The sequence below is a fragment of the Amphiura filiformis genome, chromosome 16 (genome assembly GCF_039555335.1).
Source record: "Amphiura filiformis chromosome 16, Afil_fr2py, whole genome shotgun sequence".
NCBI classification, from domain to species: domain Eukaryota; kingdom Metazoa; phylum Echinodermata; class Ophiuroidea; order Amphilepidida; family Amphiuridae; genus Amphiura; species Amphiura filiformis.
In genome coordinates this window covers 31,117,727-31,143,917 of record NC_092643.1, presented here as the reverse complement: position 1 = coordinate 31,143,917, position 26,191 = coordinate 31,117,727, and the positions used below count along the sequence as shown (strand labels likewise).

Sequence of the window (26,191 nt, the reverse complement as noted above, 5' to 3'; positions counted from 1 at the left end):
CACTACCTGCTAATCTAAGATTGCCTCTGATTGGTCAATTACATGATATCTTCACATTAATCACCATTCAGAATGGAGCTATGCACGCATCTAGTATGCAAGTGCAAAGTCCTAAATATACATCCTTTTCAAAATTTGTGAAAATAAATATCCTGAAATGTGTGGCACTCCTCATTTTTTTTGCATACATTTTCAGCCTCAGAACAATTCTCAAGTAATGATCCTCACAATATTCAGACATGTGCTTCATCACTGGCTAATTAATGCATTTAATCATTCTTAACCCCCTGCGCACTACCTGTCGATCTAACATTGCCTCTGATTGGTCAATTACATGATATCTTCACTTTAATCACCAATCAGAATGGAGCGTTGCAAATAATTCACCCCAATTTGTTGTGTGGTGAAATTGTTCTAACAATGTTGCTGATTGGTCCAATTGATAATGAAAACTTCTTTTTGGCCAATCGGCAGGTAGTTCTCATGGGGTTAAGTGGGTTTTATGAACGAAGAAAGGGTTTGTGTGACAGGTGTTTACCACTCATTCAGTGCATTGGAAAAGGATACAAGGCAGAGAAGAACTGGAGAAGGAACAACAGGCTTTGACTTTTGACAATTGCAGGAGGGCTACATTTTACTCTCCTGAGAATGTTTAGTATGCCAGGAGAGTGATTTAACTGAATATCACTGAGTTCTAAAGATTGCAGGTGAGCTACATTTCACTCTCCTGAGCATGTTTAGTAGAGCTGCCAGTGGAGTGATTTAAATTAAATATCACTACGTTCTAAAGACTGTAGGAGTGCTACATTTTACTCTCCTTGGCATGTTTAGTACAGCTGCCAGGGGAGAGATTTAACTGAATATCACAGCGTTCTAAAGATTGCAGGAGTGCTACATTTCACTCTGCTAAGCATGTAATAGGAGTGCTGTCAGGAGTGATTTGAATTGAACAATGAACATTGAGTTGTATGCATGGAAGCTATCAATACTGTGCACAATTTTGCACACCTCAGATGTCAAAGTTTTTGTATGAAGGTTGAGAAGAGTGATTAATTGAACAACATGGAAATGAGCTACTGATCAATCTGAGGATGTTTGGGAGAGCAAGTAGGAGTAGGACAGCTTTATAAAAACTTTAATCATTCTTGTTCACCTTGAAGTCAATACTTGGAAAACCAAAAGAAGTGAATGTTTTAGAGGACCAATTTATTTTGTGACTGAATTGTACATCATTGAATTTTAACGACTAACAGGGTGCTACACAATACTTTACTGAAGAAGTTAACTTAGAAAAAGCTTTCAGGTGATCTTGATGACGGGTTCTCCTCAAAAGTCAAAGCTTGGAAGAGTGTCTCAGGAAGGGTTAGTGCAAACGTTCTACTCTACTCACCTGGCTTACCTGCACCAGGTGTTCCTGGAGGCCCGAAGGACCAGGTGCCCCAGGCGGCTTCAACGAGTTGTCCATATTAGGCAGATTGATGAACGGTGGGACGCCTCCCAAATCTTGGCCCATCTTGTTCTGTGGTTTCACTACGCCTGGTGTACCCGGCGGACCGGGTGGTCCAGGAGCTCCTGGCGGACCCGGACCATTGTTCTTGTTTGGTGGATTGATGGGTGGCTGGGTTGGATTGCCAAATGGACTGTTGTTGGTTGCGGCGCTGACTGGTGGGCGACTGAATGGGTCGTTCCTCATGCCAGGCATTACTGTAATATAAAGGTATTGAAACTTATCATACACCAGCAACATTTTAGCATGAAATGCTAATTACTCCATTTAGGATGCGCCATAACTGTAACTCTTACCCTATACTTGGTCCACATAATAAACCTAACTCTAACCATAACTTTAACACTAACAGAGGGTATGTCAAAGTTGAAATGATATAATTTCTACATGTAATTCAACTTGTAAAGCATAATACTACAGGATATTTTGATATGTATTTTCCATTTTCCTTTTGATTGCCGACGCCCTAAAAGGTCCAAATTGGAAAACCTCATTTCCCAGGGAAAGATCAGACGACACGCCAGACCATGGTCAGACGGTAACATGAGTAGGTTTATTTCACCTTGAAAGCATGGATAGTCTTGCAAATATGGGCTAACTTTCCCCTGGGTCATCCAATGTGCCATGAATTAGTAGGACAACAATCTACTGGTCAGTTTATACTCTCAACCTGTGGCTTTAAAATTCCTATAATTGAAGACCAAATTAAAAAGACTAGTTTGCGTCTGATGTCAGGGCAAGGGCGCGACGTGATTGGTTGCTGACCTGCGCAGTACAGCGTTTTTGGTCTGGTTGACAGGACGTCATGTGTAAACTAGTCTTCTTAATTCGACCTTCAATTATAGCAGTGCTTTCATACCAAATTTGATACTTGTCTGATACACAATGTGACAACAAAGTAAAATAAACAATGTGATAACAGCAGAGTAAAATGAGCTGCAGGTCCATTATTAAATTAAGACATTTTCACCAACTTTACACAATTGTAAAATATGCTCGAGTTAGCTAAAATCAACATAAAAAAATAAAATCTGGAGTTAAGAGAGATGTACTGATTTAGAGTTTCTACATATTTCTTGTAGGGGGGAGAGCAACAGTTTTTGACATCATTCTATATTATTGCTTGCCTTGTTTATACCATTGTCCAGTATACAGGCATGAGAATGATCATGCATGAAAAAACCTGAAGTGTTTGAAAAAAGCCTGAAAAAAGTGTGTGAAATTGGGCTAAAAATGCCAAAAAACGGGCTGAGATTAAAAGTTTATGTTTTTGCTTTTCAGTTTATTTTTGTTCGCTTTGTATGTAGGGTTTCCCTTTAATTTAGTGCTCTTTGAGCACTATTGGGTATTGCCTGTGCTTTTTGCCAAATGTTATAAATAAATAAATAAATAAATAAATAAAAAGTGTAGAAATTTGGACAACAAAAAAGCCGGAAATCAGGTTTAAACCTGAAAATTTTCATGCCTGAGAATAGTAATTTTATAGTGTTAGTGCCTCTAACTGGGTTCATTCTGAGGTTGTATGTTGTGATTTTGGTGCAAAGGAAATAAGATTTCCCACATAACTAACATTTTCAATACTGCCAGTAACCATTTGACCTTTAAAATCATTCTATTTTTTCAATTAATGTTAGTATTTTGGTCAATCTTTGCCAAAATCATACATAATTCAATCAATAGCCAATTGATGCCAAGTTCCATTACGACTTTCATCTATTTTGTTTCTGACTATGCTAAAACCCAGCACAATGATTATAGCACTTTTTTAAAAAACTTCTGAATTTCTTTCCATGAAGTTGCTCCATGACTCACGCTCATAATATATTAACCAGCATAACATACATGTCTATGACACACAGGAACATACATATAACACATCCACAAACATGTAACAAACAATTCAAGTACCCACAACAGCCATGTAACAGCGTTATACACTATAATAATTACCGTGCGGATTACTCGGCACACTTCCTGTCAGTCCTCCCAGTCCCGGTGCACCCAGTGGTGTGAACGGCTTCTGCTGCTGCTGCTGCTGAGCCTGGCTCATGCCAAAGTTGCCGAGTGGATTCGATGGGAATCCGTGCAAACCTGGATTGGTTGGGGTGGTTGGGGTAGTAATACCCGCCATGCCTGTAAGAGGATCGATCTATGAAGGGCAACAGGAGAGAGCAAGAGAGAGAGAGAGAAACCAGGAAACAGCAGCGGTTATTACACAGTTGCTAGTTAGGCATACTTCCACTGTTTCCACCCAGCAGAGTGGGGAAAGGGGAAATTTAATTTGTGTGACATACAGCCTTCAGTTTGTCTGGCTTGTTTCCATCAATTCAATTGGGATGGTTTTAATCATGTCATCACATTTATGTTGCTTAGGACTAGGATTAGGGTGGGGGATAACTATAGTGTGTTCACTACAATATTAGCCTCATGGGTTTCCATCAATTCTATTGGGATGGTTTTAATTATATCATCAAATTTATGTTACTTAGGACTAGGATTAGGATGGGGGATACAATAGTGTTCACTACAATATTAGCCACATAAATGTTACTTGTTTCCATTAATTCAATTGGGATGGTTTTAATCATGTCATCAAATTTATGTTGCTTAGGACTAGGATTAGGGTGGGGGATAACTATAGTGTGTCCACTACAATATTAACCACATAAATGTTACTTGTTTCCATTAATTCAATTGGGATGGTTTTAATCATGTCATCAAATTTATGTTGCTTAGGACTAGGATTAGGGTGGGGGATAACTATAGTGTGTCCACTACAATATTAACCACATAAATGTTACTCGTTTCCATTAATTCAATTGGGATGGTTTTAATCATGTCATCAAATTTATGTTGCTTAGGACTAGGATTAGGGTGGGGGATAACTATAGTGTGTCCACTACAATATTAACCACATAAATGTTACTTGTTTCCATTAATTCAATTGGGATGGTTTTAATCATGTCATCAAATTTATGTTACTTAGGACTAGGATTAGGATGGGGGATACAATAGTCTTCACTACAATATTAGCCACATAAATGTTACTTGTTTCCATTAATTCAATTGGGATGGTTTTAATCATGTCATCAAATTTATGTTGCTTAGGACTTACCGACTAGGATTAGGGTGGGGGATAACTATAGTGTGTTCACTACAATATTAGCCACATAAATGTTACTTGTTTCCATTAATTCAATTGGGATGGTTTTAATCATGTCATCAAATTTATGTTGCTTAGGACTTACCGACTAGGATTAGGGTGGGGGATAACTATAGTGTGTTCACTACAATATTAACCACATAAATGTTAATTGTGTCCGTAATTCAATTGGGATGGTTTTAATCAAGTCATTACATTTATGTGGCTTTATAATAGGACTACGATTAGGGTGGGAGATGCTATAGTGTGTTCATGAAAAATATTTGGTCCCATAAAGTGACATTACATCTATACCATGATCACTACAATTTGAATCTCCACATTTACGTTGCTTGGCCTGTGTTTGAGGTGGGGGGATACTATATTGTAAACATTTCTGCGCGTGTAATATTTCACATTTTGCCGATTTTGAACTGCTTCACTTGTTTTTAAATTTGCATTTTCAATGTTCTGTGAAAATTTGCTCTTTTACAATAGTGTGTTCAGTACAATAAAGCCAAATGAATAGCAACATAAGGGGGTTCAGTGGTACACAGTGGTAACCTTTATGACATGATCAATAGTACAATTTCAATCATATTTATCCTGCTTAAGACTATGTTCAAGGTGGGGATACTATAGTGTGTTTAGTACAAAATTTTAACCCTATGAATGGATTTTACCTCTATAATATGTTCATTATAATTTGAACCATATAGGACTATGTTAGAATGGGATGATTCTATAGTATGTTCACTACAATCACCTATCCATCCCCCAATATTTTTAGCAAATACAGACATGCAATGTTACTTTTGTTTATTTTTTACAATGGTGACCTCGTTTTAATCACTACAATTTTAATCATATTTATGTTGCTTAGTTCACCGTAAGTTCTGTATTGACGTCAATGTTCTTTTTTAGGCTTAGCGTTTGCATTGTCGTAAGCATGCCGACAAACCGCCCTTGTGTACACTCTGCGCAATTAATTTTATTTCCACGACTCAATACTGTGAGCAGCAAAATATGCACCTACATCATTACCGAACTTGAGGTGAAGCCACCGTTAAGACTACTAGGGGCTATAATTTTCACTTGATTAATAATCTACCCCCTATACTTGAAAACCACCACAAGACACCATTTCCTAAAATACATTCCTTCTAATGTTGCTGATGACTAATTGGCTATTAAAAATTTAAAAAATTAATTTAAATATATCTCTTTTTGGCCACATCTCAAAATAATTGCAACCCATTGACTCATGTTACTTGAATCACATCACATTTTGTCTAAAAATAACTGTAAAAGTGGAATTGTTTACAAAATTAATTTTTCACGGTCTGCCAATTTTTAATACATTTACTTGTTTTTTATATTCGCAATTTGTAGTTTCCATACATTGACCTATACCCAAAAGGAATTTATTTGTGCAGTTATATTTGTGGTAGCTGCTAAACCCCGGGAGAACTACTTGCCAATTGGCCATAAAGAAGTTTTCATTATCAATCGCACCAATCAGCAACATTGTTAGAATAATTTCACCACCCCAATAAATTGGGGCAAATTATTTGCAAAGCTCCATTCTGATTGGTGATTAAAGTGAGGATATCAGGTAATTGACCAATTAGAGGCAATGTTAGATCAGCAGGTAGTGCTCAGTGTGCAGGTGTGAAAATAAAGGTAGCACAAAATTCCCACTATAAAGTACTTTGATTGAAAAGAGGAAAGTGTTTTTATCGGCACATTTCCAAGCCATTATCGTTCATGATCATTCCAACAACTGTAAAAAAAAGTGTCTAAATCCTACATACATAAATTCACCTGTTAAACCCACCTGTGGTTGTTACCTTCACCTACTAAAATTATTTTTCCTTTTACAATTATTCTGTTTTAACTCTGGTGTCACAAAAATAGCCATTTCCTGTTAGAGAACGATATATTTATCAGATGAAGGAGTTAGCTCCTTCCTTCCCATTGTGTACTATTTTAATATTATAAACAGAGTCAAGTAGGGGTGAACATAGAGTCAAGTTGCAATAACGGTGTGACGTCAAATTCCAGTTGGCAAAATAGATTAAAAACAAACTCGGCGATCTGACTTTGCTGCTATTTTCTTTGGAAAGGAGGATCATTAATATTCCCGACACGACGTGAACAGAGTAAATTTGTTTATGTCCGTTGTCGTCACCGTTTTCTTTCTTTGTTAAATTTTATCTTCATTTTCTCTCCATTTCTTCCATACAATTTAGTCCTGTGTTTCTGTTATACCAGCTTTCTTTACTCAATTTAACTATGCATAGCGTACAGATTTACCAATGGTGCGAACACGTCCATCGCTATTGCGTAAATAACTGCACACAAACCAGTGCATCCACAGAACTCTGTTACCACAGCACTCGCAAAACACACGCAATGTTTAACATTTGGTAGTTCAGAGTTATATCGCTTGCCACAAGACTTAATTGTATCCATTTATATGCAATGCGCATGTGTCACGTTTTTGCAACTTATATGGCTATTTAACTTCCAACTGTATAAAAATAACTTCTGGATACAATGTATATTATTGAAATTCATTGAAACTACAATCTTCCTAATAATAAACCTCAAATTTTGCCAATTTTCGAAATGTGGGTCGGTCTGTCGCAGATGGCAATGCATCAATTTAGTTTGGTCTGTCTCAGAATACACTTGATACATGTCCTCATATGTGCCTGGACACCTCGAATAAGCCGTAAAGTCCCCCTCTGGTCATTTTTACTTTTTTACATATTTGCAAAGAGCATGTTTCAGGGATTAAAATGACACCTCAGTGAACTTAATATGACAATCAGAAGCGAAGTTATGGCTTGTAATAGGTTGTCATGAATTAAAACGCGAAACTGAGAATAACGCGATCAAAGTTAGAGAAGCATAATGACCACTCATCAGATGGGCCTCAGAAAATGTAAATTATTTCATATTTCCACTTATTTCTTTAAAATAAAACTTTGTATGTGTTTAGAAGAAATCTTAAACATTTCAAATCTGCAAAAATCTCAACTTCGCCAAAATACGAGATTTGCATATATTTTCACCTGTAGCTCGAAATGAAGTTTGCCGAGTTTACGGCTCATTCGCCGCGTCCAGCCACATATTATTCAGACACATGCTTGTCAAGGTATTCATCACTGGCAGGTAATAATTTTAATAATCCTCAAGCCCCAATCCAGCCAACTGTTGTGGCTGCAAGGTGATTATAAAGGCAAACTGAAGTTGCGCACAAATTTAGAAATTTTAAACAATTTTGATGTGGCTGTAAGGTGGTTTTAAAGGCAAACTAAAGTTGTGAAAAATTTGAGTAAAAAAAACGATTTTGATTGTAATCTTGTGGATGACCAGTAAATCTTTTGAATACGATGAAGCGGCTCTTCATGAGGAAGTCAAAAATTACAAACATGGTTTTGACAGAACATTGATGATTAAAATGAAAATACAACATATGAAAAGGCAAACCCTTAACAGAAGAAATGTGCATGTCCAATAGGACTACATTAAATACAACTGATCTAGTTATGTACATACCCAAATTACTATTTTGACTGCATTCAGACTGTATGCAAGCACAGCGACCAGTATGTAGCTCTCATGAATTATTAGGCCGATATATAAAAATTACAAAACCGTAACAGAATTATTTTTATTAAGAATGGAATGAATTATTTGATTACATGATTAACTCAACTGGAACAAGTGCTTCTGTGTGATAAACAAAAGCAGAAAAAAAAACCCAGAACAAGTTAGTGATGTGTTTTTTTTCTGTGTCGACCAACTGACCTGCATAAGTCTGCGCACTGATGGACTAATAAATACATCTAGCAATACAGCATTCGGCCTAATTAACACCCTGGGCCCTTACGTCAGTCATTTTTAGGGGGCGCTTATTAAAATTATGAAATGAAATTATAAATGGGAATTTACATGCATTTATAAACATTCAAATTTCAGTGAATCTGCAGTCAGAATCATCATTACCTTAAACAGGAATATTTAAAAGGTATTTTTTATCAGACATTTGATTGAATTTAGTCAAGCAGGACTACAGGTACATTGAAAAGTGGGCACTTTCTCTCAATAAATTCTTCAGGGGGTGCTTATTAGGGGAGGGGTGCTTATTAGGTCAAATAAGGTACATTTTTATTGCCAAAAGTTTACTAACTCCCAAACTTACAAATTTTACAAAACCTTAACTTAAAAAAGATGGATAATTTGATTACATGATTTTAACAATCCAACAAGTGCTTCTTAATTGAACAAATAACCCAGAAGTGAGAACATGTGCTGTTTTACTGATTTCTAGTATAACTGACCTGCCTACAACTTCGCTCATATCCTGGTGCTTGATGACGACGGACTATTGGATTTCTCTAGCAATACATGCAGGATTGGCATTGGACAAACAGTTGTACATGATTATAATCTTCAAAACAACATCTTTCAAATGTAATATCACCTAATATATCCCATTTTTAAATGGGACATTAAAATTAGCAATAAGGTTACAATTGGTACATCTGATTGAAAAAACAAAATGTCTAGCAGGAATTCATGCATGCCAAATATTATAGGACTACCACCGATAATGGTCAACACTTCAGATATGTACATACACAAATTAGTCCTACTGTATTGATCTACAAAACCCTATGCATGCAAGCACAGTGAGCAGTATGTTGTCCTTATCCATGCAGCTTTTGTATGACTACCTGTCAATACTGGTTTATCCTATATTTTGTACCAACACTACCCTTCATTATACATCATCATCATGCATGCAGTAATGTTGCTCTTATTCATATGTAAATATGTTTAGCAAGACTGGACCTTAGCATTTTGAGGTGAAGGCACTAGCCAGTCAAAGCCCAACAAAATTCTACAAGTTCGCCACTCATTTCCACATCCTGAACAACGTTCTCAAAACCAAAACTTTGATCCAATTGTCATTCAAAAATATTACCGTAATTATCAACTTGTATTCATGTGTACACTGAACATTTCTTAGCATTTACCCTCAAAGACCCTACTTTTCACACAATATTGCCCCTGAAAGACCCCCTGTGTTGAAAGTTGCAGCAGCACATGTTATTGGAGTGCCCCCATGGTATTTACACCAAAAGTAACACATTGACATTACCAAATTGTCAAAATGCCTAGTACCTTTTGAATATTACAGGCCCTACCGCAAAAGTACACGCCATTGGCATGTGGACGTGTGTAAAAGTCCAACCCTGATCTTTAGTTGGACAACCACTGGTTACTACGTGGTCATCTAAAAAACTCATGTGTCTACACTACACTACACTACCCTATAAACATTACACATGCAGACTAAAGAATATGTTGATATTTTTAGAACGACTAGCGGGACACCCGCACTTCGCGCAAGTCCCCGCTAGATGAGTAAACGGGAGCGTTCACTCAAACAGGAGGAATTACTGAACATGTAGACTCATTGAAAAGGTAAATTTCATTTTTTTTATAGACCTGTCCCTTCTTGCATTTCCTTTTTAGCTTCTTTCTTTTCAGTTTCTTTTCCCCCCCTTTTAATATTTCCTGCTTAGCTTGTAATTTTCCTTTTCCATGTTATTTATTTATTTAACCCCATTGCCATTATTTATTTAAATCTGCCTTTTCTTACATTTCCCTTGTGATTTTCCGTTTGCATGAAATAGGCCTACTTAATTCTGTTCTTATTATATTAGCTTCCTTTTTTTCACATTTAATTATTTATTTATTTAATCCATCCAAAGTAAGCCTACCTTTTATTTTAAGTCTTCGTAGGCCTAATCCCGTTGTCCCATCCCGTATCCCTAAACCATAACCCCGTACGCAAGTTAGCTATGCGGACCCGTGCACGCTAATGCGTGCAAGTCAAGTGGCGCGCATCGTGTACGCCAACGACGCTAACGTCGGCGCGGTTTATGCTAGACATGTGGACGCGTTGGTTGGCATAGGCCGTAAACAAACAACCGCTATATAATTCCCCAATTTATAGTAAGATACAGATAAGGGGACAGGGCTGTACTGAAGACAGATCTATAGTATAATTTGACGATATACTCCACAAAATATTATTCCTGGTTGCTGCACAAATTGACAAAATATCTCTTAATACTTCCAACTGCTCATGTGTATGTTGATGGTCATCCAGTGCAAACTTCGCACTAGCATTCAAATATTGAGCACACTTCCTGAATGCAACTAACCTACCATATTTCGTCCAATAATCGCCCCCCTCAAATAAACGCCCCACCCCCACCACTTTTGTCAACCAAGATGTTTCAAAAATGCTGATATTTACATGCTTTCTTGTGTAGTAAGCTTACCAAGTTGCCCACATGGTTGATAATAGCGTCAATAATTGGCGAAAATCTGGATTGGAAACCCGGAAGTGAACCAGAAGTCAGTGTTTCTAGTTCATAGTTCGTCATTTTAGTGTGATTTTTTTAGTTTACCTAATGATTTTACCGGGAATTATCGTTCTGAAATTGACCTTGAATAAACGCCCCCCCCTTTGGGAAAATGTAACGCCCCCGGGGGCGTTTATTTGACGAAATACGGTATGCAACTAATGTAGTTGGTAATAGGATAAAAGGTACATGCATGCATGCTTGTGACCAGGCATATCAAAATCATGCAGTTGTCACCAACATCCTATTGAGGGGACAATGAAGCTTGTACCAGGGACAATTTATAAGCTTGTACCTTTATGTATATTATAGCATTGTTATACAGCCCTAGTCTGTTTGCTTCAGCTGGACCTATTTGGATGGTGGTATACAAAGGCATGGATGGTAAATGCCTAGGTACATACCAGCCAACTAGGATTGAGGAACAACAATGAGAGAACATTCCTAAACCTCATGACTGCGGGATAATCTGATGTGACCAACACCTGTTATGACAGGTTACGATTACTCTGAGGAGATTGGCCATCTCTTGTTCTGATCGACACACGCTCCCTGTAAATGAGCAACATAGACTGCGCTTTGTGTTCCCTTCCTAAGCGCCGAACTAAGCTTTGACGCATAATCGGCCAATCAGATTACTGGTCTGCTGCTATGATTGTAGGACGATTGAATTAACTAATTGTAACCACACTTCCATGTTTATGGTTTGTATGCACTAAAAATGTAAACAAGTGCTGTTCTTCTAAGCAAGCAAGTGTAGTATTTGGGAAAAAACATTAATATTATGTAGCAGCATATAACTATCATTTTGATACGCTGTTCATATTCTTGTTCTAGCCTTACTTCATGATTTAGTCCAATTTTGACTTTGATAGATTACTTTCATTTTCACTAACTGCAGGGTGTAATTATTATCATATGTGCATGTATACTTGTTTCAAAATTAAGAAAATATTCATTTGGATGACTTTATGGGTGTTTTGGCCATTAAGTGAACATATCAAATTCAAAGACAGATATGTATCATCATCTGGACAATGTGGGTGAACAAGTCCTCCTTACGATACATTCAAACATGCAAAATAATTTTTGTAACTCACCTGTCCTGTGTTGAGTCCTGCCGGTGACAAGGATGATAGGCCTACATTGGGTTTGATGACGCCTGGAGGTGGTCTGGACTTAAGCAGGTTGGAACAGTTGGCGACCATTGTCATGATTGTCTCAGCCAGATCAGGTGCAACAGAGCTGGAGGAAGAAGGGGGAGGGTTCAGGTTAAAGGACCTGTTAACCCGAAGGTTAAAGTGAACGTTGTATTGTGATGGATTATCTTGGTTTAACTCTTAAATAGTTTTATCCAAATTAACTTTTTTTAATTTATTCAACTTAAAATGCTTTAAAATATTTTGTAATGATTTTGGTAATGCAGAATATTTTGATTATAATGACTGCTGAATTTCTTGTTCAATTCTATAACCATAATGTACAATCTTTTTAAATGTTTTTTTTTTCAGAACTGATTTTTTTAAAGCACATTTGAAATGTTTACACATATCCCAACTTACTTAATTGGAATCAGCCAAATGTGTTGTGTTTGTAGGATAAAAGAAATTTTGAATTTTGAAATCCCCATCCAGCTCAACAGTTATGTAGTTTTCTTTCAGTATTTTGGCTTCAAATGGAAAGAAAACCTTCCTGACAGTTTTTACTATTAGTATTGCATAATTTTTGGTAAAGAAATAATTAAATAATGAAGAAGGAGGCAGCCTATATGCTTCACCCAAGCAGGGCATAAGAAAATGCGAGACAAAAATTAATATATGTAAGGATCGTAAATTAACTATGCAAGCCCGAGATATTATGACTTAAATAACGTGTTTGGGGCTCGCGCAAACAGACATAAGAAAATTTTGAGAGAAAAAAAACAGGACTCAGCGAGGATTGAACCCCAGACGCTGGATTACCGGTCCAGAGCTTTACCACTGCACTACCTGAGTTCACAGTCGGTACTCGGGCAACCTAAACTTAAGTCCCCATGATAACTCTCTCATTGTGTCTCAGCAGCCAATTGACTGATAAATAATATAGATTTTTAATGTAAAGTGCTTTTAGCCTGGTGCAGTTAATGATGCAATGGGCTATCATAGTTGAAATCCATACACCCCCATCTCAATCTTCCACACACAGAGTGTGAATTTCAAATGGGGTTACCTGGTTGGGTGACTCCATTTGAAATCTACACCCCATGTGTGGGAGAATAAGGTCATGTCTTCCTTGGGGGGGGTGTATGGATTTCAACTGGAATGCTCTTTCGCACACCCATCTTTTTAACAAGTTTAAATGAAATTAAATTGAATGCTGAAGCTGCACCCAATGAAATGCTCACTTAAGGACTGCACTTGAGTAATAAACACTACATGATTACAAAAATGTTTTCCAATCATATCTCACCTTGCACAAGCCTGTAAGCATGCCAGCATGGTGCCGATAGTTTCCGGTGGTAGTACCCCTGTTTTTCCTCCTCCAGGAAGCTCCTTAGGTTCAGGAGGCATGCCTCCCATTACCTGAGGAGCTCGCCTCTTGAGGAAACTCACACAGGTCTGCACAAATGGTTCCTGGGTGGAAACAGACAAAACCAGTAGCCATAAATAATCTGAGTTTAAAGACTATTACACATTCCACAACTGTTTGGAGTACAGGGTCTTAGCTAGCCACCCGTCTGGCCGTCTAAAGACGGGGAGTCTACTCCTGGGACGGGCAAAATGAATGCCTTTGACAGATGCTATATTATAAATTGTATGTTTTGAGAAGCTAATTGACTTTTTTTAGTAGACCCAATTTGTAGAACAAGGCCATATCAACACATATTTGAACTCTTTGAACCCCCAATGGGCTATAGACATCTGGTAAATGTTTTAAAGGTCAAATAAGGACAGGCAATTTTATTCAAATGACGGGCAACTCTCAATTTCTAGCTAAGACCCTGTTGGAGTAACCTTTATTTTTGGACAGGTATTATTATCAACTGATGTGCTCACTCACTCCACACTATGCAGTCAGCAGGATATCAATAATACTTAATTCTGTTACCTATTTCGGGCAAAAGTCAAGGTCCAATGTTCTTTAACCTTTTCCCAATGCTCCAATGTAGTATGGAATCTATTATAGTAATGTTCAACATTCTTATTGGGAAGTTGGTTGATTGGGTAGTGTCATAGTTACACATTGAAACACATCCAGGCCTCAGACGTTTTATACATTTCTATATCTACTTGCTCAACAGAAGTTATATAGTGCACAGGTTTGCACAAATGGTTCCTGGGAGGAAACAGACAAAAACAGTAGCCATTGTGTCAATGCAATAGATACACCGCAATCTAGAAGCAGAGCTTGACTATTACCTATTCTCTGCAGCATTATCGGTTCAATTCATTCCAAAATCCAAAATATATTTAAGATTACCAAAGGCTATTTTTTGAATGACTACATAAAAAGATCATTCCATGTCAAGAATGAGAAACAAAGACACTTACTCCGTGTTCCCTGATTTTGTCCGTCATCCACTTGTCTAATTTCAGATACTCCCTCCTCGACGCCAAGCAAGCCAAATCAATGACGAAGGCAAACGGTGTGGCGTTGAGAAGCAGCGACAGTGCCTTGAGGTCCTGAGCAACGTCCAGTATGCGCGACAGCCGCGTCTGGTCGTTCTCACCACGCATGTACCATTCCGCCATCGAGTGCATCACAATTTGTCGGATAGTTGGAGATTGCCCCTGAAGTGTGAAAATGAAGGAGGGTGGTAAATTCAAACACCTTAAAAAACATTCTAATACGGCACATACGCGCTCAATTTTATTGATCAATATCAAAGACCCTAGATACAAGAGTGGATACAAAATCTACCATTGTACATGCACAATGGTAGATTGTGTATCCACTCCTGCATCTAGGGTCCCCAATATTGATCAGTACACTTGATAGTGTATGGGCCGCATAACATGTTGGTAAGGATAGATGTCAATGATTACACACAACAAAAATTCCCTTTTATGGAGGTTTCAATACATGTCCCTTTACAGCCATTCTTACTACCACCATCTCACAGGTTGCCAAAGATGCAACAATGATGTTCAAACACATACACCACACACACACAAATACACATTATGATACTGAAGAACCAGGGATAATAGGTCATGTGTCATATGGTGGGACCCCAAAATAGTGGGAGGCGTTACATTTTTCTCTCCTCTTCCAGATTTAACTTGTTGGTACAGAGCTATTCTTTGTCCAATTGCACAAAGTTTGGGCTCATTATACAACTTGATTATTCTACTTTTCAAATATGTTTCACAATTTGAAATTATCATGTGTTTAATTTAGTGAAAAATATTAAAATGTTAACGAGGATAAACCTGGAGGATAAGTGGTAGAGGGTAAGCGGTAGAGGTACATGTGTAATCTCTATGAGAAATGTTGTGGAAACATGATATCTTTTTGAATTTTAAATTTTATCATTGCCAAATTCTGTGCTATACATGCAAATCATATCTCAAATCAAAGCTTGTTCATTCATTATTCATATTCAACTATTAGTTTGATCTATTTCATGTTTTCAAGTACTCACTGAGAACCGCAAGTCACAAGACCCACAATTTTTCCCTATTCACTACACACAAATGCCAAGATTTTCAGTCACAACGCGCGTTTTGGCTTTAAATTGTTGTTACTTGAGAATTATACACCCTAAGATAGGAAAAGTATACATTTTTGGAAAGCATTTTACCCAGGGAATCCAAATATGCAGTTAAAATAAATGTAGGATACACTCTAAAGAAAATATTTTCAAAATGTAATCAACATTTGGTGCGTAAAGTTATGTACATTTTCACACCCTGTATCACCACTTTAGCCAATCATAACATAGTAAAAGTATACATTTTATTAAAGCTCATAGTGTTGCCTGCCACAAAATTAGATTACATTAGAGGTATTCCATAATAGTAGCAAATGCAATAAATTATCAATTTTCTAGTAAAATTATTTTTTTTCATGATATCACCCTATATATTTTCTTACACGCCCTGTATACCAACATCAATTTTGCATTGTTGGATTCCTTGGAACATTAGCTTTCCAAAAATGTATAGTTTTGTTGGTTTGAGATGTATAGTTTTAGACATGTATCAATTTAAGTGAAAATGAAGACAAATGATCAAAATCAGTGTTTGTAACGCAAATGTGCCCCACCATATGACACGTGACCAATAGTCAGTGCCTCCCCGGTTCGACGAACATCCCCGGTTGGAACGCAAAAACATCCGCATTTGAAGGCAATTACATATGCACCCCCAAACACACCCAGCTTTAACCTACCTGTCCATGCCATGCATAGTGTAGCACAATTCCAGAATTAGGATGGTTACCCAAGAAGATAGGCATCAGGGTGGAAATCAATTCATGTCGCAATGGAGTCCACGTTGGCTGTAATGTAAACACACAAAGTGATTCAATTTGATGCATAGTTAAATATTACAGCAACAACAAAATTGAATGACGATAAATAAAATGAACTGCTTTAAAAACAATTCACCGTCTAAGTGGTTACATAACTCCTTGATAACTGGATAACGCAACTTTTGGAATGACAGTTAATGTGATAGATTCTGTGTGGCGATCATTTTGATTGTGGTTCAAGACTCAAAAGCGTGATCCAGTTGACATTTAATGATTATCAGATTACACATAAAACTTTGTTGGCAAATTAAATTAATTGGGACCGACAAAGAAATAGTTTGCCAAAATTGGGTCACTTTTGAAGACATAAAATATCTCATTTGGCAAACCAAAATTCCAGAGAGCTAACAACGGTGACCAATGCTCCTTAAAAGGTTGGTAAATATCAATTCAAAAATTTGAACTAAATTGTACTTCCATCAACTGGAAATGTATAACAAGCAATGGATAAGGAACATATGAATGCATGTGAATAAGAATAGCAATCAGTGCATCAAAGTCTAAAGCAAAATAGTACATGATCACAGATCGTTTTTCTTCACCAAAAATAATAAGTGATCAACCTGAACTACTTGGAACAAGAACAAGAACACCCACTTTATTAGTTTTTAAACAAAAAATATAACAAATGAAATCACTAACTTGACAGAAAAAGAAACATAGAGAATGAAATGAATTATTTGATTACAATTACATGTTTGATTAGGAATTCAACTTCTAAAGTAACTCAACTGGAACAAAAGCTTCTCTGTGAACAGAACATGTATTGTTCAACAACTGACCTGCCTACGACTGCGCTCATATCCTGGTGCTCGACGATGAACTAATGGATACATCTAGCAATACATATGGGCAGTGGACAAATAGTATGTACATAATTATGGATCAAATGTATGTAATTTCACCTAATATATGGCTACTTTTAACCTCACCCAAGCAGCAAGGCTTCAACTGGTACGCAGTCGGGTTGAAAAAAAGTTGTAAAGCTTACATCAGAGATGGAAATTGGAACTACTAATCTGACATAAGCCTGATGAAAGCATATTGCTTGTTCTGAACCAGGCCTAGAAATCTGTGGCAGTGCGGGCGAATCCAGTTGGATTCTCGCAAAAGAATTTTGAAAAGCATTTTAATTCTCGCAAAAGAACTATTTATAGTCAAACTTGGTACATCTTTTTTTCTTTGAATCCACATGGATTCGCCCGGTTGATGCTTATGGGCTTTTTTTGTTTCTAAGTTCTAGCTTCACTATTAAACATTTTTAATCCTAATTTTTGAAACTATTGCCCTATCCCTTAGGAATCATAAAAATATAATGACTGCAGATTCACAAGGACACAATGGCTCGGGGTTACGATTCCATTTTGTGTCACTCTTCTTAAGACAATTGGCCTAAGGCACAACTTTGTTGTTGACAATAAAGAGGTTCCTTTTCCGATGTCCCTTTCGCTATGCAGCAGGACTATGACCAAGGCGGATGTATATACATTTGAAGCTAAAGCTTCTACACGATAAACTTCAAGTTGTCATTATGTCTAAGAAATTAACTTTTTCTAGAGAGATTCGCAAACTAGTTTTCACCATAAGGCTCTTCAGGTGAACATTTGATTTGATATCCGCCTTGGTCAGAGTCCCTTCATAAGGCATGTGGTGCACAAGACATCAATTTTCACCTCTCATAATTTGTGGGATACCTAGTGCTACCTTTATCTGATCTTTGTTACAACTCCTCTGTATACCCATGGATTTCAGTCCTTACCTGTACTTGAAGCATAGCAAGTAATAACATGTCAGGGCAGTGTTTGATGGGGAATCCAAACAAATTCTTGACCTGCTCGTACTTGCCGACCTCAGCAAGAGTCAGGAGGGTCTCCACAAGATCCAAAGATTTCCTACAGAGAAAAGATATATACATGACATAAATGTCAACTCTATTGACAGTCCAAGCAGAGATGTACTTAATTACAACATTCTACAGTTGGCACTTTGGGGTCAAAAAGTAGTAGTCTACTGCTATGCAAAATATGTGGGTCACACATAAATCCTGTAAATTTATAAGAGCCCATGTAAAATCTGCAGGACCAGGTGGAAAATACTGCATAGCCTTCAATATCAAACCATGTCATGCATTAAGGTTTTATTGATATTAATCTTGTAAATGAAAGTTGCAAAACATCAGCAGGGCTGAAGACAAAGTAAACATATTTAAAAGCTGGGTCTGATCACATGTTTAAGCATGTAATATTTTATGCATTAACTCCAAAGGGAATTTCTCAGCTAATGATAAAACAACCTGTTGTTATGATTTGTAATTATGATCGACTTACAGTTGAGGCGCCAAGGGGAAGCACAGGGCTTGCTCCTCAGCAGAACCACAAAAATCATGAGAAACCCCAATATTTAGAGCAAAAAATGCTATCTTTTCTGATTTTGCCCACTACCCCCAGATTTCACTTTTACCCCACCAACAATGGTGCCGTTACTGTTAGTTATCACTCAGTGTTCCTAAAAGCAAAGAAAATCCAAAGCTTTCAAAAAGGCTGGCAACCTAATGATGCCCATAGACCTTACCATGTGGCTATTTCTCGGTTGTCGTCTTCAGGTGGCGCTTTCAATATATCTGTAACTACTGTGTGGCAAGGATAGTCAGCAAAACAGAAGACATCTGGATTGGATAAGGCTTGTTGGATCCACGAAAGCTAGAAATTTTTAAACAAATGAATCATTATAAAAGGCATGAGAATGATCATCCATGAAAAAACCTGAAAAGTTTGGAAAAGCCTGAAAAAACGCTTGAAATGAGGCTAAAAAGGCCAAAAAGTGGCTGAAATTAAAAGAAAGTGCGGAAATTTGGCCCCCCAAAAAGCAGGAAAATTCTCATGCCTGATTTTTTAGGTTTCTATATGTTCAAAGCTTGTTCAAATTAAACAGAACTAGCGGGTGCGCGGAGCTTTTTTATTTAAATTATCTGATCTTAAAAATAGCTTTTTTTTCTTACATTTCCTGATTAGTTTCTTTCTTTCCTTCTTTAGCCTATTTTATTCCCGTTTTCAGTTTCTTACTGTGACTAACTATATATAACCCACATACTCGTACCTGTTTGTCCTCATTTTGTTCAAGTTCTTTTTTATTTATAGTAGGCCTACCTCTATGTTGTTTGTACTTTTTAACACACATCTTTTTCCCGTATTTATTACGCCTATTAGTACGTTCACCCGATTATCATTCATTACGTGACTCTGCGTTGTTTACGCGCGCCATGGCGTAGTGCTGCGTTACCCGCGCGGAATCGCTGCGCTACGCAAGCGGCTTGGCATTAGATACGCCCGTACGACCAGCATGGCTAGCTTAGCAACTGAATCCTTTTTTGTTTACCTAGGATAGCAACGGACCACATTTTCACTGATTTTGAGGCCAATTCTTGCCCGTTTTCAACCAAATTTCTTCACTTGAGTCTCGGCATATTCCTCGATCTCCCGTATGAATTTCTCAACATTTGGATCGAAACTGACGGAGCCTTTAATGGACTCACATAGATACAACATTCCCCTATTTATAGTAAGATTAGTGAAAAATTCCGTCTACAAGCATATATATGCCTCTAAACGAGGTTTTTTTGACACAAGAGACAAGAGGCAGACACTCTCAACAAAAACGTTATTTGGAGTTTGAACAACTATATTACTGATAAAAGCGGCTGTACAAACATGTATATTTGTAAGACCAATCTATTGCAATGTTTTTGAGAAGGGTATTGGCCTTTCATATCTTTCGTTAAAAAAAACCCTTGTTTAGAGGCATAATATATGCTTCTAGACGGAATTCTACGGTATTCCAAAATTTTATTCAGACACATTTATATGTCTGGAAATAAGCAGGTCTGGACCAAGAGCCACATGCTTGGAAAAAGTGGCTCCTGGTCCTGTGATTAGCTAGTGAGCCAGGAGCCATTTTAAAAAGAGCTTCGAGTCATTTCAATTTGAATTATACATGCTAAATATATATAGTAAATACAAAAACCTGGTGGCTCCATTTTTTGTTTCAAATGTAGAGCCTGGTTCACAGGATTTTGGTGTGGACCATGAGCCAAAATGCTATGACCATTGGGTAAATGACTCCCGGGTGCCTGCTTATTTCCAGGCTTGCACATTTATTAGTTCAAATGAGAGAAAGGTTGATGAATATATCCTCCAAATAACCATTTTCTTGTACATTTGAATATAAAAAGGTGTTGAATTTGGCTCTTTTATCACATTACATTTACAATTTTGAAGTGCATCATGGGAAGTCAAAGAATCAACCTCAGCACCCTACCTGTCCATCTGTATTCTTCCATCTTCTGTAGAGCACCTCGATAGGGAAGACATCCTGCAGACCCCTGAGGAAGGCATTCTTAACAATTCTCAGCCCTTGTGCATCCTTCAAGATGAAATTCGGATGGTCCATCTCTGGGACAACCTCGCGGAAGTTGAGGTGCGGAGCCAGGTCTTTGACCACCTCCACGAATACGTCAACGTTCCACGTTGTCGTCTGGTTGGCCTCTGGCTTGTCCTTTCCGTCACTCCAAACACTGCTTCCAGATATCGACTAGATAAGAACAGGAATATATATAGCATGTTAATTCACTCTGAATACGACTAATGAAATATAAAGTTCTCATCAGGAAAGTACAAATGCTGTAACACACACAACATTTTTCACACCGCTGTAACTTGTTCCGCAACAATTGCTGGAAGCATGCATTTTTGTATATTTTCTTCCATATGCAGAACTGCCAAGATCAAAGTGTAATTAAATAGCCAGGAGTCCATTTCACTAAACTTTTAATTCTTCATAACTCAAGTAACCATTCGTAAAGTTACGACTACCCAATACTAGACGTAACTTTACACAAGGGTCCCTGCAGTAAATCTCTATTTCATTTGAAGGGTACCATTCGTAAGTAAGTTAAGTGAACTTACGACAAAATCGAAAGTTACAAACGATTTCAAGACTTACAAAGCTTCGTAAAATTTATAGGCATGAGAGTGGCTTTGCTTGAAAAAGCTGAAGTAGAACAAAGCAAAGCTAAAAAAACAGTGTGAAATTGGCAAAAAAAGACCCAAAATTGGGCTGAAAATAAATGAAAATGTGTAAATTTGAATAGTCAGAAAAGCTGAATTCAGCTGATCAGCTGCAAATTCTCATGCCTGAGTTTAGCGAAATGGACCCTGGGAACACTCGCCATGAAGTGGTGTGTACAATGACTACCACTGGAGCAAACTGTCCATTTTAGTGTTAGCGAAACTTTGTAATTATGCATAAATTGTCTATTACCTAGATGTTGTGAAATTTGATCATACACACAGCTCACCTGTAATGGCATATTCTCTGATAACCCTGTATGTGTTCTGGCCATCATGCCTATAACTCTTGCCACTGCCGATGCTGAGATGGCGTTGATGCCAATTTGGACTAAGGTCTTACGGCATTCATCCATCGTGGTACAGCAGCCATAGCCAATCTCACGCATCATGTCTGCCAGTGAACCATCCATCTGAAGAAAAGAAATAATATAAAACAAATTGATGATCAACACGCTGCAATTTCCAATCTTTTTAGGAACTGGATAATCTACGGATCCTGTATATGCCCATGCCTGATTTTAAATACATTTTGGAATATATACTGAACATCCTACACACACTGCCCCTATAGGGATGAAAGTCCACTTTTGACAAAAAGCCTGAATAAGTCTCAAAAACAGGGGAAAAAATGGGCGGGGGAGGGGGCAAGAGGGGGGGCAAGCCACTGCCAAGATTCACAATTTACACAATACCCTTTTGAAATACTAACAGTTCAGGGCAGTTAATATGTTCAGAACTATAATATTAAATACAGTGAATTGTCCTGCACACTTTTTAACTTGAAATACTGCCACCAGTGTCGGTAGAGTGTGAAGTCACATGTCAGGAGATGATGCTCACTATTCACAACTATTTATAACTTAGTAAAAACCACAAAATAAACAACACGCTAAAAGAAAGTCCACACTTGTTTGAGTGGTCATAATTCTCAACATGAGCGATTAACAACTTTGAAATTGACATAAATGTGCTAAGAATTTAGTTAGCTGAGGTTTGATACCTCACTTGAGTAATGAGAATTTAAAACCTTCTGGATTTTAACGAATTTTGCAACCTTTATTATTGTGTAGAGAGTTACACCTTGCACAATGCTCTCCCAATTAAAAAAAGACTGCGGTTAGTGCCCAGTCCTTGTCAACATTGAGAATGTTGTCATTAAACGGCGCCATTGAAATGTTATTTTTAATAGTCTTGAAATGCCAAAATAGGGATAGTTTCTTGAAAAGTGTTCTCGAAATTGTGAAAATAGGGGTACGTGTAGTTTTCAACCCAACTTCCTGTTAAATTATACCCATTTCAGTACAAAATAGGGGTAAAGATTAATCAAAATGTTCTTTAAATTTGGTCCAATAGGCAGACATGCCAACTTTGAAATCCAGATTTCCGTACTCAGAAGAACAAAAATCCGTATTTTGCACCCTAAAACCGTATTTTTTAAATATGTACCTTTTGCATACCTGCCAACCCCAGATACCCCGAAAGTAGAACACATAGGCCTAATTGCGAGGGAGCACTTGTGTGACCAAGCACGTGTGGACGTGGTCCAGGGGCCCACCTTACAATTTGCAATCACATTAAGCAATACCAAAGAACCATTCCATCAAAGTAAAAAATCAATACAGAAAGATGCTTCCTTTACGAGTTATCACTCATTGAAAGTGCTACTTTGCTATACTTTACATGGAAAGGGGTCATCTTAAAGTCCTCATATTTCCTTAATTACATGATTGATCAAGCTGATTTTCGGATATGTGATGCACAGTTGAAAATTAATTATTAAAAGATTTGGTGACCTCAGTCGACCTTTGACCTTGTATGTGACCTTTGACCTCACGAAATTAGATAAAGTATGTAGACCAAACAAATTGATATATTTTTGGAAACATTGGGTTTTGTTACTTCTAATGTTGTTAGAAGCATGCTTTGTTAAAACTTTCAAGTTCAGAAAATAATTGATCATCATCATCATCATCATCATCATCATCATCATCATAATCAGTCAGTAGGCCTAACATCAACATCGGGGTTTGTTCATGTTTTCAACAACAAAAAAAATTAAACAGTTTAATGCCAATGTCAATTAGAAGACTGTACTGGGTATAGCAGTTGTCTATGCATGGTTAAAAAAATATTAAAAATATTAATGTGCCACTATGTGCACCATTGAGAAAAAGTCGGAAAGCATCTTGCAGGCTTATCCTAAATAGTTAACTAAATACCTCCAGAAGACATAGCATGTGTAGCACTGAGTTAGATGAAGATGCTTAATAAAAAATATTAATGTGCATGAAAAATCCGCAAGTCAGGAGAAAATTATTTCGGAAACCATCTTGTAGGCCTAAAAATATTTCTTTAATGTGCATGCATCATGCGAAAGTCGGAAGTAAAAGGAGGTCGGAAACCTTGTAATGTAGGCTTATTCTTTTGCACCAATAGAGCTAAATAGTTTAGGCCTACTTATAATACCTTCAGAAGACATAGCATTAGGTGGTTAATAAAAAATATTAATATGCATGAAAAATCCGCAAGTCAGGAGAAAATTATAAGTTCGGAAACCATCTTGTAGGCTTATAAATATTACTTTAATGTGCATGCATCGTGCGAAAGTCGGAAGTAAAAGGAGGTCGGAAACCTTGTAGGCGTATTCTTTTGCACCAATAGAGCTAAATAGTTTACTAAATACCTTCAGAAGACATAGCATTAGGTGGTTAATAAAAAATATGAATGTGCATGAAAAATCTGCAAGTCGGAAGAAAATTATTTCGGAAACCATCTTGTAGGCCTATTAAATATTTCTTTAATGTGCATGCATGGTGCGAAAGTCTGAAGTAAAAGGAAGTCGGAAACCTTTTTGTATGCTTATTCTTTTGCACCAAAAGAGCTAAATAGTTAACTAAATACCTTCAGAAGACATAGCATTAGGTGGTTAATAAAAATTATTAATGTGCATGAAAAATCTGCAAGCCAGAAGAAAATTATTTCGGAAAGCATCTTGTAGGCCTATTAAATAATAATTTTTTAATGTGCATGCATCATCGAAAGTCGAGAGAAAAACGATGTTGGCAACCACTTTAACAGACCAAGAAAGTGGTCAAATGATGCCAGTAATTCAGTCGGTAGTCTAATCTTGCAGCTGTTTATCTTTTTAAGACACAACATTTTATTATTTTGGTCAAAATTCTGGAATACCGTATTTTTTTGGGGGTGACCGTACTACCGTATTTTTCACGTTTTACCGTACAAAATACGGTGAAACCGTACTAGTTGGCATGTCTGAATAGGGGTCATTTTGAATTTTCAGAACGATCATGTGTTAAGCTTTGAATATGGACTTGGAGGGCCGGAGGTTAGTGCAAGTTCTTACTGAGCGATGACACCCGTTGACGGCCACTCACTTCAGGAGTTTTTAAATTTTACATTCTGTGATCTGATTGAATTTGCAACTGCCAAATCCAACCAATTGCGAATCACAATTTAGACAATTTATAATTTTGTTTTCACAAGGTATCACAACTGCAAATAATAAGTATCACAACTGCAAATAATAAAATTCTTCATATCAATTTTGATGTTCTTAATCATGTTAAGAATTATGCCACTCAAACAAGTCAGGACTTTCTTTTTGTGCTGCACATATTTACAAGAGGTTTATGTGTATAAATACAGCAGGAATTTATTCACCAACACTACAAACTGCTATTGCAATATGCAACAATTTTGAATATTGCATGAATACAAATTAGGCAAGTATGTTTGCTTACTAACAAAAAACACAACTTCAATGTACTTCCTATAAATTGAGGTCACCGTTACCATGGCAACCATCCTAGTTTAAAGATAACATTTAGCCCGAGGATAAAAGAGGAATTAAACATCTTGCACTTGCAGGTGTCGTAATGTTATGTTGTATACTAAGCACATTTATTTATTTTGAAAAGACATTTTATTTTTGTGAAAGTCACTTTCGGTTTAACTCACAAAATTCAAAATTATAGCAAGGACCATTTTATTGCTTATTGTCTATTGTAAATTAGCTAAGATTACATTTTCATTTAAAATAAGTTCAATAATACTTCAAAAAAAAAAAAAGGAAAAAAAAAGGGGGAAAGTGCTTTCCATCATGCAAAGAATATTGATCTTGCACATCATCCACTACTAATTCAAAACAAGGGCTATCATAGATGGGATAAATATAGTAGTTTAATATCAAGGGACCTAGGTTGCAGATCTAAGGCTAATTTCCTGTTTGCTTTTAAAACCAAAGCTGCTTTTATTGAATTTTTGCAGGGTGTAAATTTTCATAATACCCTAGGTCATAAATAAAAAAACAATATTTTATTTTAATGAATTTGAATAAGAATTTGAGTTATTGTAAATTTGATTTCATGAAATCATGCTGTGGACATGGACACACACATTCTTCATTTTTATTTCCTCTTTTATTTACTTC

General features: G+C 37.0%; 1 protein-coding gene across 1 annotated transcript in view; it reads right to left on the bottom strand.

Moving 5' to 3' along the window:
• The window catches only part of LOC140172559 (CCR4-NOT transcription complex subunit 1-like), a 91,993-nt gene that overhangs the window by 55,018 nt on the left and 10,784 nt on the right, over positions 1-26,191 (bottom strand). Inside the window, 10 exon segments of the mRNA XM_072195703.1 lie at positions 1,391-1,704; positions 3,458-3,656; positions 12,202-12,346; positions 13,550-13,713; positions 14,632-14,871; positions 16,475-16,582; positions 18,375-18,507; positions 19,187-19,314; positions 20,930-21,202; positions 21,969-22,151. Coding sequence (XP_072051804.1) covers positions 1,391-1,704; positions 3,458-3,656; positions 12,202-12,346; positions 13,550-13,713; positions 14,632-14,871; positions 16,475-16,582; positions 18,375-18,507; positions 19,187-19,314; positions 20,930-21,202; positions 21,969-22,151 — 1,887 coding nt within the window.